The 13,928-nt window shown below is 48.0% G+C and overlaps 1 protein-coding gene across 1 annotated transcript in view; it reads right to left on the reverse strand.

The window, feature by feature from the left end:
- Window positions 1-13,928, reverse strand: part of LOC105539995 (cytochrome P450 27C1) — a 19,767-nt gene that overhangs the window by 3,384 nt on the left and 2,455 nt on the right. The window contains exons 2-7 of the mRNA XM_011980481.1: window positions 13,464-13,663; window positions 11,242-11,451; window positions 9,175-9,338; window positions 5,129-5,295; window positions 3,585-3,663; window positions 2,888-3,091 (exon numbers count right to left, since the gene is read on the reverse strand). Coding sequence (XP_011835871.1) covers window positions 2,888-3,091; window positions 3,585-3,663; window positions 5,129-5,295; window positions 9,175-9,338; window positions 11,242-11,451; window positions 13,464-13,663 — 1,024 coding nt within the window. The remainder of the gene's footprint in view (window positions 1-2,887; window positions 3,092-3,584; window positions 3,664-5,128; window positions 5,296-9,174; window positions 9,339-11,241; window positions 11,452-13,463; window positions 13,664-13,928) is intronic.

A 13,928-nucleotide genomic window follows, 5' to 3' on the forward strand; every position in this document is an offset into this window, starting at 1 on the left:
GAAACTCCGTCTCTACTAAAGATATAAAAAATTAGCTGGGCATGGTGGCAGGTGCCTGTAATCCCAGCTACTCCAGAGGCTGAGGCAGGAGAATCGTTTGAACCCAGGAGGCAGAGTTGCAGTGACCCGAGATTGTGCTACTGCACTCCAGCCTGGGCGACAGGGCGAGACTCTGTCAAAAAAACAAAACAAAACAAAATCATGGGCCAGGCACGGTGGCTAACACCTGTAATCCCAGCACCTTGGGAGGCTGAGACGGTGGATCACTTGAGGTCAGTAGTTTGAGACCAGCCTGGCCAACATGGTGAATCCCCATCTCTACTAAAAATACAAAAATTAGCTGGGCATGGTGGCAGGCACCTGTAACCCCAGCTACTCCAGAGGCTGAGGCAGGAGAATCGTTTGAACCCAGGAGGCAGAGTTGCAGTGACCCAAGATTGCGCTACTGCACTCCAGCCTGGGCGACAGGGCGAGACTCCGTTAAAAAAAAAAAAAAAATCATGGAGTTTGAGACCAGCCTGGCCAACATGGTGAGTCCTCATCTCTACTAAAAATACAAAAATTAGCTGGGCGTGGTGATGGGCACCTATAATCTCAGCTACTCCAGAGGCTGAGGCAGGAGAATTGCATGAACCCAGGAGGTGGAGGTTGCGGTGAGCCGATTGCGCCACTGCACTCCAGCCTGATGACAGAGCAATACTCAAACAAACAAACAAACAAACAAACAAAAAACCCATGATGCTCCCTTTCTACACTTGCCCAGGTAGAAATGAGGGCTTTTTAAGCAAAAGCTTTAGCAGGTATATCCATATGTTAACAGCAGCAAACAAGACCCCATCACGAGCCCCAAACACCATTTCACCGCTGGCCTCTTGCTCAGGTGTCTACCCCGGTTCTCCAGGCAGCCAGAGCTTGGAGGTAACAAGCCTTCCCTCCCAACTCACCGATGCCCTTTTGGAGGGCGCAGTGGCTGCAGGAGGCACAGCAGCATTTTAGGGAGCCGAGACCTTCCTGAAAACACTCCCCACAGCAGACTTAGTGCGGGGCTCAGAGGATGAGAACAGCTTCCACTTCTTGGGCACAGACTCTGTGCGTGGACTGTTTTTCCTCCTCACACACCTATCAGGCAGGGGGTTGGCCCCTTTTGTAAATGATGCGACAGGCTCAGCTCAGGTGGCTGAGAAACCTGCCAAGGTCCCGGAGCCAGCAAGTGGCAGAACTGAGGGTGAAGCCGGTTTGCCCTGAGCTCCCCTATACACCGAGCTGCTGCTCACATGCTTCCAGGGACAGGGGCAGCGGCCACATCCACACCAAGGTGGGATGGCCACTTGGTCCCCCCAGCCCCACCCCAGCAGAGCCTTGTGGGCCACCTGTGCCTCCAGAACCAGCTCTGAGCCAGTGGGGGTTCTCCCCACACCTCATTCTGTGCCTCCTCCCTGGGCAGTAGACCCTTACCTTCTCCAGCTCCGGTGCCCACCCTAAGCCTGACCATCCAGAATCCCTCTCCCCCTCCTCCCAGTCAACCAGGCTTCCCTGGTCCCTTACTGTCCCTTCTGCCCAACTCTGGGCTCCCAGTGAGCCGGGAGGAGGCACCTGTATGACTTGTAGGGAAAAAGTCGAGACACCTGGATCCCACCCTGCACCTGCCACTGTGGGACTTGGCAAGTGGCTGTTGCTCTCTAAGCCTCGGTTTCCTCATCAGTAAAATGGGGAGATGCGGTCACCAGGCACTCCCCACGTTCTCCCAATGCTCAGGCAACGATGGAGCTCCCAAACCTCGGGCCAGGGTTTCCCATCGCTGAAACAGTCTTCTCCAACTTGCAGCAGAGGCTAACGGGTGGAATTTTCTCCGCCATTGACTTTTCTTTTATAAAATTTCCTTCAGGTGTTACTTAGTTCCTGCTACAGCCTGAACCCAGATACGGTGAAAACCCAGAATTACGTATCTTCACGTGTGAGGTGTTCTCTAATGACACCCAGGGCTTCTGATGTTTCACAACCTAAGAAGCTCGAGAACCAGTGCTCCGTGTAAATGGTTGGCTCTGTTAAACAAAGGAGACCAGCGAGAGGGCCACTGTGCCTTTCCCGGGGGGCCTGCTGCTGAGGGTGCCTGAGACGCCAGCTCCTAACTGCAGACCCGGCCACTAGAGGTGGAGGTGGGGTCCCCAAACCCCATAGGGCCTCGTGTAGACCTCCAGCGTTTCTCAGATTGTAGCCATGCACCACACCATCGTCATCGGCGGCAGCAGTGGATGCCCCACCCCTAACCCACCAAACCCACGACTCTGCAGGCGGGGCTAGGAGTCTGCCTTGTAAGGCCCTCTCTGCTGGCTTTATGCTCCCTAGCGTTTGAAGACCACTCATTTGACCCCCGCTCCCCTCTCTCCCAACCTGCTGTGTGATGGCAGGAGAGCTGGGCTCTGGGCCCCCGACACCCCCAGTGACACACACCCCATCCAAATCTTCAGGCCGTGGACTGTCGTCCACCCACACGATTCCAAGGAAAGAGTGAAACAAGGCAGGAGGCCATAGGGTTGAAGTGGCTGCCATGGTTGAGGGGCAGGGTGGACACAGGAGATGGGGAGTCATTTTCAAGGGATTTCATGCAGGGCTCTTGTTTTTGGATAGGGCCTCACTCTGTCGCCCAGGCTGGAGTGCTGTGGTGTGATCAAGGCTCACTGCAGCCTTGAACTCCTAGGTTCAAGTGAGCCTCCCGCCTCAGCCTCCTGAGTAGCTGGGACCACAGGCGTGAGCCGCAATGCCTGACAGCTCTTGCTCTTAAGTTTCCAAAATCGTGTTTTCTTTTTAAACCTGGAAGTCTTTATCCAGTTGAGCCCGGTAGAAAGAGGCCGAACCCAAAGGCCAACGTTTGGCCTCCACGCCCTACCTGGATCACGAGGAGGTGAATCTCCAGTTCTGCAATCCTCCGCCCTATGCAGCTGCGAACCCCGTGACCAAAGGGGATGGATCCAAAATTGTCAACTCTGTCTAAGCCTCCTTTCCGCAACCAGCGCTCAGGCCGGAACTCCTTGGCCCGAGGGAAGTTCTCATCCTGGTACGATGTGGCATAGTGGCAAAGGGCCAGCTGGGTCTGAGGAAATCAGGGATGACACAGAAAGGATAAGGAGCAGAATCACACGAGAGCAGGGCAGGGCCCAGAGCCCTAGCAGGACAGTCTCCCGGGATGCTCCCTCCCGGGGGCCGCCTGGGTCCACTCACACCCAGGATGGCGGCAGCTCCCTCCCTTCCCTCTCCACAGTGCACACCAAATGTCACTGCAACCACTGACAAGAACATCAAGCCCTGCAGAGACTCTCCGCAGTGACTGGCTACTTCCACACGGCCCGGGGAGCAGGCCAAGGAGCATGGGCGGCTTTGCTGGTAAGCAGTAAGTTTCCAGAACTTTGAGATCACATCATTCCCTTCCTTTCTCCCAACACCCCATCTTCATCTTAAAATACATGCAAAAGAAAAGGAAACCTATTGATCTCTGCTTAGGGACAAAGACTCTCTGAAGGTAGAAGCAGATTCCAATTCAACCCCAACCCGCAAGGCCTGGCCAACCCCTATGTCCCCAAACTCACGCCTTTCGGAATCAGATACCCGCCAATAACCAGGTCTTCCTGGGTGACCCGGCCGTTCCCTGGCAGCACTGGAAACAGCCTGCAGAAGAGCCAGCGGGGACAGGAACGATGTGGTGACTTTCACAATATTTTATTGAACATTCAGAACCTCGGATATATTCCCATTTCCATTAAAAATTCTTAAAAAGTAACACATGATACTTTTTCAACTGAAACATTTTACAAGGACCTTTGCAGCTTCTTTGCTGTCTTGCTTTGCCAGCAAGTATTCTGAGGAATGTGGAAAAGATTCCCAAAGCAAAACGTTTGCAAAACACAAAGCCAAGTCTTTCACATGCCATTGTGTTCCCAGAAGGGAAAATTCCAGGTTTCTAATATTTTATGTGACCATGGGACCACTTTATCAAGGAATAGTTCATAGGACTTAAGGCCCCATGAAATGCATTTGGAGAAACGGCATTTCAGCCATCAGGTTATGTCAGAAAACACTGAATAAAACTTTAATTGATAAATACCAAAAAACCCACAGCCAGCTCCTGTTTTGTTTTGTTTTGTTTTTCTAATTTTGAGATTGAACAGCATGCTCTATAGGTTGAGGGTCATTATCAAGTCAGCTTTGAAAGAATTCTTTAGTACATACTGCAGAAAACAAGCTTTGCTCTTTGTCACAGCACTTCCTCACAGAGGATGCCGTGTTTTGGGGAAGGGATGTCATCTGTCCCTAATCCCACCTCCTACCCAAACCATCCCCTCAACCCAGGACAGCCCACATCCCTCCGGCTTTCCCCTTTGTCAGGAAAGCCCTGTCTGGGAGCAAATGAGCCTCAGTGGGTGGCTTCTCAACCCAGATGAGGACATTCACACAAGAACCATGAGGTTTGTACCCAGGTCTGGAAATCAGCAGAACGCCCAAACTGTTTTCCTGACATATCAATCTTGTTTAGTGTTATCTTCAGGGGAACAAAGTCAAAGGCCGTTGACCCAGGCATATGCTGGGAAACCCCCGATAAGCCAATTGGCTAAAGCAGGGACAATATTCAATGACTGCTCCAAAAATCTTTTTTTTTTTGAGACAGTCTCGCTCTGTTGCCCAGGCTGGAGTGCAGTGGTGCAATCTCGGCTCTATCACCTGGCGTCAAGTGATTCTCTTGCCCCAGCCTCCCAAGTAGCTGAGACTACAGGCACCCATCCCCACACCCGGCTAATTTTTGTATTTTTAGTAGAGACGCAGTTTCACCATGTTGGCCAGGCTGCTCTTGAACTCCCGACCTCAGGTGATCTGCCTTGGCCTCCCAAAGTGCTGGGATTACAGGTGTGAGCCACTGTGCCCGGCCCAAAGATATTTACAGAGAACAAGGATTATGTCGACCCATAAAACAGAATGGTCTTTCTGCTATTCTGACAAGAGCAGAGGAAAAATAACAGCCACGAACGTCCTCATCCTAAACAAGTCAGTCATGGAAGGCAGCTGGAGAACTTGTTATGATAGAGAACCAGGGACGTAAGGGACACAGTTTGTTGATAGATTCTGGCGAGCCTTTTACCTCAGGGTTTCCTTAAGGAGAGCTCTGACCAGCGGGACCTTGGGGACATCAGCTGCAGTTGGAACATGCCTTTCCCCTAAATTCTTGACGATCTCCCGGTACACCGTCTGCTGCACCTCTGGGTGCCTTGCCAGGAGGTACACTGTCCAGGACAAGGTGAAGGACGTCTAAGGAGAGAAAGCGGCAGACACAGGCAGGCAGTGAGTAACACCAGGACTGAAACAGACGCGGTGGCAGGTATGAAGTCCCCTGGGAATACACACAGCTGCAAAGTCAAACTCATCCAATTCCATATAGCACTTAATGTCTTACAGAAACGAAAGACTGTTTCCTTAATTCATGGCAAAAATAATAATAATAATAACCAAACGTATTTGGCAAGTGACATGGACTCTATGATTCGTGTGCTGCTGTCATGAAAAGCCACAGGAAACATGATCCTGGAGCTTTTTTAATCACTGAAGAGCAGTATGTCAGGGACACTGTGGAGCCTGGAGGATCTGCTGGGACTTCGTGTGACCTTCTTTGCAGGGCTTACTCGCTGTGTGCCAGAAAGGGCCTCAGGCTGCCCCCCGGCATCCCCAGGCCCAGGAAGCTGGGCCCAGCCCACTCTGGCTGCCCTAATCTAGATATTGGAGTGCACAGGGGATCACTAGTTAGCCATCGTGTCCTGCCTTCATCAAGGAAGGTCCACACAGAGCAAGTCAATAGCTTGTCTATACAAAGCAGTGTGTCTTTTTTTTTTTTTCAGAATCTCGCTCTGTTGCTCAGGTTGGAGTGCAGTGGTGCGATCTGGGCTCACTGCAAGCTCCACCTCCCGGGTTCCCACCATTCTCTTGCCTCAGCCTCCTGAGTAGCTGGGACTACAGGTGCCCGCCACCACGCCCACCCAGCTAATTTTGTATTTTTTAGTACAGATGCGGTTTCACCGTGTTGGTCAGGCTGGTCTCGGACTCCTGACCTTGTGATCTGCCCGCCTCAGCCTCTCAAAGTGCTGGGACTACAGGCGTGAGCCATGGCACCTGGCCAGCCATGTCATTTTTTATACCTCTCCTCAAACCTTTCTACTTACTGAAAATCATTGTTTTATTCTCGTAGGTCCCAAGATTTTCACTAAAATCAATAGTATAATCTATGGGGCTACATTTCACTCTCTTGGCCACAGTATGAAGGCCTTTCTCTTTCACAAAAAAAAAAAAAAAAAAAAAAAAAACCTAATTTAAGCAGGCAATATTGATATCATTTTCTTGTAGAAGATATCACGTGTTTTGGAGGGCAGGCCACTTGTATATATAATAGAATGTGCAAGCTCTTATAAATTATAAAAGATTACTTAGATGCTTCCTATCAAGAGAATAGAAAATTTCTATTAAAATCACATTTTTACAGAAAAAAATGTGGTATATCCATACGATGGAATACTACTCAGTAATAAAAAAGAATCAGTTACTGTTATATGCCACCACATGGATGAATCCGAGTCATTCTTCTAAGTGCAGGAAGCCAGATGCAAAAGACAGCATACCATATGACTCCATTTTCATCAATGTTTAGAAAAATGTGGCAGTGGTTTCATAAATGATTCCATCTGTCAACAATCTGTATCGCATTAGGCAGTTTAAATGGAGTTGACTGTGCATAAATTATGCTGCAATAAAATCATACTAATTTTTAAAAATCAGTATGAAGTTGTAAGAATTTGTCTCCTGGCTTCTATTGTAGGATGCTAAAAGGAACAGCTTCCTTCTGAATGCCACCTCATTGTGATGTTCTTAGTTACCACCAGGGGGCAGGAGGCACAAGCTCAGCGACCAGGCCATTCATTCATTTCTTCACCTTTCAAGCGGTGTCTCAATTTGAGCAAATCCACATCATCCCATTCACATGGTTAATTAGAATCTTCATTGATTGTATCATTAGTTTGCATTGAATTCATATACTTTTTGTTTTATTGTTGCACACGATACAAAAGAATAAGGAGTTTATGCTGTGTGTGTGTTTTTGTTTTGTTTCGTTTTTTGCTTTTACATGCTTAAGTGACATCATAATAAGAAGAAAGCTTTAAGGCTTCTTCGTCCCTTTAAGATGGAGGTCTGTGCAGGGAGTGCCTTATTCAAGGCCGGGAAGCACCCGTGCAAAGGAAAAGCTTTCAGATGATGAGCTTGGTTGTTTAGTTTTGCCACCTGTTAATGAAGTCAACCACTCCTACCTTAGAGGAAGCCGTGAGACAGGCAGGGTGTGCATGGAATGCTCTGGAAACAGCGAAGCGTCACGCAATCTAAATTCTCACTTTCCACCTGACCACCAGAAGCACCCCAGCCCACAGCCTCCCCAGTTTCCGGCCAGAAATTTCATTATCTTCCACCTACTGAAAGCATCAGCCTAGCTCCTCCCCGTTTTGCCACTTCCTTTTAGCAAATTTTACAACTGCTCTGCACCTGTACCTACATGGGGATCATTTTCACACATATCCTATTAATTGTATCATATTATACATGTGTTTTTGAAAGGAACTTGGCTCCTTATCCCCCCTGGACCATGCCACTCCCATCCAGCCAAGAAACCCGTGTTAACTACCTAGTGTGTTCCCTCCACGCCCTGCTCTGTGTTAACGCAGTCACGGACAGATGTGCACACGCACACAGCTGGGAGGGGGCGGTGCCGCTGCGTCTTACTCACAGGACATGGTATACCCGCTGGTCTGCCTCTTCCTTTCCCGTCGGATAGCCTGTGGGATGCCCCCAGGTTAATGGGCAGTGCTCTGTTCTCATTCTGATATGAACCCTCCCTGGGTCCAGTGTATCATTGATCTGCCACGCTAGTAGGCTGCATTCACAGGGAATTTGTTGATACACACACACACACACACACACACACACACACACATACTCTCTCTCTCATCAACCAAACTGCTTAAGTTTACTTTCTTCACACTCTCTTTAGCAGGTTTTGGTTTTGAAGTTATGTTGGCTTTATATAACAAACTGAGGGGTGAATGAAATGAACTCTTGGCTTTATGAAATAAATTCCACGGCCTGGAATATGTCAAATGATAACTAATAAGGTTTTTAATGTCCGTACCCTCTTCATTCGTGAAATTATGAAACAATGACAAAATGTTAGGAATGACTTGTAAACTGTAAACATTTATTATAATTTTGTGTGTGCGATATGGAATTTTGGTTACGCTTTTCACAGAAATCATTATGCACCTTACATTTAATATATAATCATGCATCGTATAGGGATGTTTTGGTCAATGATGGACCCAATATACAACGGTGGTCCCATAAGATTATAATCCCACATTTGTACTGTAGCTTGCCAGTGTTTGAGTATGTTTGGATACACACATACTTACCACTGTGTTCCAGCTGCCCACAGTATTCAGTACAGTAACATGCTGTACAGTTGTGTAGCCTAGGAGAAATAGGCTCGACCATGCAGCCTAGGTGTCTGGTAGGCTACCATCTAGGTTTGTGTAAATACACTCTAAGATGTTCACGCAATGACAGGACCACCCAACAACGCATTTCTCAGAACAAATCTGCATCATTAAGTGATGCGTGACTACTCACGCAGAGTTTTCTCCTCCTGGAGCCCCTCAGCAGTGCAGCAGGCCTAGTACAAACATGAACAGTGCGCTAAACAAATCTGCCGTAAAAGTAGACAACAGCCAGTCACAGTGGCTCATGCCTGTAATCCCAGCACTTTGGGAGGCCGAGGCAGGTGGATCACCTGAGGCCAGGCGTTCGAGACAGCCTGGCCAACATGGTGAAACCCCCATTGCTACTAAAAATACAAAAAATTAACTGGGGATGGTGGCAGGCACCTGTAATCCCAGTTACTCTGGAGGCTGAGGCAGGAGAATCACTTGAACCTGAGAGACCGAGTTTGCAGTGAGCCGAGACCGTGCCATTGCACTCCAGCCTGGGCGATACAGTAAAACTCCATCCTCCCCCGCAAAAAAAGTAGACAACGTCCGCGAGATGGTGAGGAAGGGGTTATCGTGTGTTGCTTGCTGAGAACCAGGACCCCAGACTCACCGTGTCGACGCCGGCCAGCAGCATCTCAGTCACGTTGGCGTAGATCTCCTGTAGCGTCAGCGCCTGGCTAAGGAAGAGGTATGTGAGGAGTCCCCCGCTCGCCCTCCGGCCTCGGTCCGTGTGGTACTGTATGTCCCTCAACTTGTTGTCAACATGAATTTGGCCTGTTTGAAAACAGTATTTCTTTTGAAAGGAGTTTGGGTTGACAATCATCTTTTCAGTCTCAATGCCCTCTGTCCTCCCAGTAGCTTAACTAAACCAGGGGCAGGTGACAGAGGGTAAGGAAACCCAATTTATCTAATGTCAACCCGGGAGTTTCACTCATACACTTGCTTATGTAAATGAATGAAAAGTTAAAAGACAAGCCAAACATATCTTTCTTTTTAAAAATAAGCTGTAAGATATTTGCAAATGTTTGCTTTACTAATCCAATAGCCAAATATATTATTTATATAATATAAGTAACAAAAACGCAAACTCTTTTATTTTTATCTACCACATTTTCAGAAGAGAAAATGAATGGAGGGGAAAAGGCCATGCATTATCATCTGGATGTTACCGTGCAGCACAGACTTCAGGGCTTATATATTCAAATAAATGTTGTTGTTGTTTTTTCCTTAAGACAGAGTCTTGCTCTGTGGCCCAGGCTGGAGTGCAGTGGCATGATCTTGGCTCTCTGCAACCTCTGCCTCCCAGGTTCAAGCAATTCTCCTGCCTCAGCCTCCTGAGTAGCTGGGATTACAGGCACACACCACCACGCCCAGTTAATTTTTGTATTTTTAGTAGAGATGCGGTTTCGCCATGTTGGCCAGGCTGGTCTTGAACTACTAACCTGAGGTGATCCTCCTGCCTCAGCCTCCCAAAGTGCTGGGATTACAGGCGTGAGCCACTGTGCCCAGCCTAAATATTGATCTTGAAAAGACACCATGAAACACTTTCTTCAGTGTTAGCATTGCTCTAGAACATTGTTCTAAGCATTTTGAAAATCATTACTTTCTTTTCGGAAATGCTTTTATAGTAAAAAAACAAATCTCTTTGTAATCTCACCTTGGATTGGAACAAAAATTGTAACGTTCAAATAAATGTGCATGGGCCTGAAACTCTACAGTTTAAGCACTGACCAATTTATTTGGAGTAAAGACATCATCTTGCAAGGACATTTACTTGTACATGTCCCTGCTAGCATGCCTGTTAAAATAAAAATTATTTTAAAATGAAAAACCTGATCATGTTACCTGTAGTCACAACCCACATGCTTTTTACTCCTTTGAAAAACAAATCCATGGCCAGGCACAGTGGCTCACTTGTAATCCCAGCACTTTGGGAGGTCAAGGTGGGTGATCACCTGAGGTCAGGAATTCAAGACCAGCCTGGCCAACATGGTAAAACTCCGGTTCTACTAAAAACACAAAATAATTAGCCGGGCACGGTGGTAGGCGCCTGTAATCCCAGCTACTCGGGAGGTTGAGGCATGATAATCGCTTGAACCTAGGAGGTGGAGGTTGCAGTGAGCCGAGATCACACCACTGCACTCCAGCATGGGTGACAGAGCCAGACTCCGTCTCAAAACAAAACAAAACAAAACAAAACAAAACAAAACAAAAACAAATCCAGGCCGGGCGCAGTGGCTCAAGCCTGTAATCCCAGCACTATGGGAGGCCGAGACGGGTGGATCACGAGGTCAGGAGATCGAGACCATCCTGGCTAACACGGTGAAACCCCGTCTCTACTAAAACATACAAAAAACTAGCCGGGCGAGGTGGCAGGCGCCTGTAGTCCCAGCTACTCGGGAGGCTGAGGCAGGAGAATGGTGTAAACCCGGGAGGCGGAGCTTGCAGTGAGCTGAGATCCGGCCACAGCACTCCAGCCTGGGTGACAGAGCAAGACTCCATCTCAAAAAAAAAAAAAAAAAAAAAAACAAATCCAAAAGTTATGGGTCCAAAAACCAACACATGACTACATCTAGGCATCCTCTGCTATGGTCACCCATTGTCTGGATGAGAGTTAGACACACGACACGGCAGGTCAACCTGCTTCTGCAAAAGGTGCTCTCAATTCTTCTCTTACTGAATTTGAAGAGTCCATCCCAGGACCTGCAGAATTCCCGCCAGGGCTTTGGGATGAAGGGGCGAAGCCATCTGGGGATGGCGCCTGCATACATGGAGGTCTTGAACATGCTAAACATGAGCTCCAGGGCCTCGATGTATTCCACAGTCAGCTGTGGTATGCTGTTTTCCAGACAGCCCAAACGACTCTCATAAAGGATGGTGGCCACTCCTAGACAGGAAAGAGAATTTGAAAACCCTCTTCTAGATTATTTACCATACCAACAGGCAATGTTGGGCCATAAATGCAACTTTCAAACGTGGTCCAAATGTCCCAAATGAGACATCGTCACTCTGAGGATGCCTCTGCGTCCTGAGCTGCAGGGCGCTGGCATTTAGGGCTGACAGGTGGCGCTGTTGCTGCTTCGTCTAAGGAGCCCCACAGCCCTGGGAGGCACAGGTGAAGCCCTCTCCGGCTCCGGAGGAAACTCAAAGACTCCCAGAGTTTCAGCAGCTTGGCTAAGGCTGCAGAGGAGGATCCTGGGACAGCCCGGGGGCAGGGTCTGAAATGATGAGCCCTAGGGAAGGGCCAATCACTGAACATGTGACTGCTCTCCCCTAACACCCTCCCCTCAGGAAGGAGGTGGCAAACCCCACAGGGCCTCTTCCTGCCCCACATGGCCGCTGGGGATGGCCTTCCAGCCACCTGCCCAACTTGAGGAATTGAGAGGTGACTCCTCCTGGCCAAAACAGGGAGCCCAGGCCCGGAGAGCTAAAGGCACAGTAGAAGTGGCCTGGATGAATCCGTGTGGGGCAGAGCTGTGCACCGTGTTTACCAATCACTTCTGGGACGATTTTATTATTAATTTTAGAGAAAATTAATATCAGAACTCTGCAAAGCTAACCTAGTGAAGCTTGAAGTGAGGTAAGCTTTTTTTAAAAAAGATGAGAAAGCTGATAGAAAGTCCTCCAAGATGCAGTCTTTTTTTTTTTTTTTAAACACACAGAAATCACCATGTTAGACCAAGATGCTTTTTTTTTTTTTGAGATGGAGTTTCACTCCTGTCACCCACACTGGAGTACAATTGGACGGTCTCGGCTCACTGTAACCTCCGCCTCTCAGGTTCAAGCAATTCTCCTGCCTCAGCCTCCCAAGTCCCTGGGATTACAGGTGCCCACCACAATGGCCCAGTTAATTTTTGTAGTTTTAGTAGAGACAGCATTTCACCATGTTGGCCAGGCTGGTCTCGAACTCCTGATCTCAGGTGAACCACCCACCTCAACCTCCCAAAGTGCTGGGATTACAGGTGTGAGCCACCATGCCCGGCCCTAAGATGCATTCTTAAGTAAAGAGAAAGCACGGTGCAGAACAGTATGTTTGGTGTACAACCGTTTATTGTTTTAAAATAAAAAGAATATTCACACGCATTTTTCTGTATGTGCATACACCATCTCTTGACACATACATGAGAGACTAGTGACCTTGCTGCCTTCAGGAAAGAGGGAGACCTTCACTGACCCCCTTTTGGTATTGCTATTTGAACAGGAATGTACCACCCATTCAATACGACTAAAAGCTAGAACGAGTTTGAAGTAGATGCCCTCTCAACTTTACTCCTTTTTAATAGGCTCAAACAAAATGTGTAGTAATTAGGAACATGGCTTCTTGAGTTTAAAAGACCTGAATTTGAAACTAACTTTCTGCCTCTAAAAAGAGGAATGGGGGTGTGGCATTGGGCAAGTTCTTTTTTAAGTCTCAGTTTCAGCTGGGCACCGTGGCTCACGCCTGTAATCTCAGCACTTTGGGAAGCCAAGGCAGGCAAATCACGAGGTCAGGAGTTCAAGACCAGCCTGGCCAACAAAGTGAAACACTGTCTCTACTAAAAATACAAAACATTAGCCAGGCGTGGTGGCAGGTGCCTGTAATCCCAGCTACTCAGGAGGCTAAGGCAAGAGAATCGCTTGAACCCAGGAGGCAGAGGTTGCACTGAACCAAGACCATGCCATAGCACTCCAGCCCAGGCAACAGAGCAAGACTCTGTCTCAGGAAAAAAAAAAAAAAAATCTCAGTTTCCTCATTGGTCAACAGTGGTTCACACCAGGTTCACTTAGCACCGTGCAGGTGATACGCATGTATGTCCCAGACTTAGCACACTGCCTGGGACCTAGGTACCAAGATGACATCTGCGGGTTTGGGGCAAGCATCCACTCTTCCTTCCTTCCCACCTGCTGATTCCACCTCACCTTCCATTGAATATTTGAAGAAAAGGTCATTGACATTGGTCACAGTTTCTCCATCTTCTGCCTGGCTCCTGAGGAGGTAGATTCTTTTAATTAAGTCAGCAATAACTTGGTTGACTTCTCCAGAATAAATGGCCACATCTTTCGGTTTCAGAATTCTTTGTCTCAATACGCTTCTCATCTTGAGCCACTGTTCACCTTCCCTAGAAGAATCAAGTGAGTTTCAAATCATCTTACTTACACTGACATTCTGGGAAAGAATTCAAGGAACCTCTAGAAAAATTTTCAGCCATAAAGAATCAACAAGAGCTGCCAAAGTGGAATTAAGACAGGAAATACTTTTTGCTGGGGAGAGAGGAGTTAATAACTGCAGCCCTGGAGCCTGTTAGAGCTTCTTACACTCTTGCCTTTGAAGCAAACTTTAAGGAAAAAACTACCAGTGGTAAGTAATCATCTTTAGTAAAAGTA

This window comes from Mandrillus leucophaeus, unplaced genomic scaffold (genome assembly GCF_000951045.1).
Source record: "Mandrillus leucophaeus isolate KB7577 unplaced genomic scaffold, Mleu.le_1.0 Scaffold213, whole genome shotgun sequence".
Taxonomy (NCBI): Eukaryota; Metazoa; Chordata; class Mammalia; order Primates; family Cercopithecidae; genus Mandrillus; species Mandrillus leucophaeus.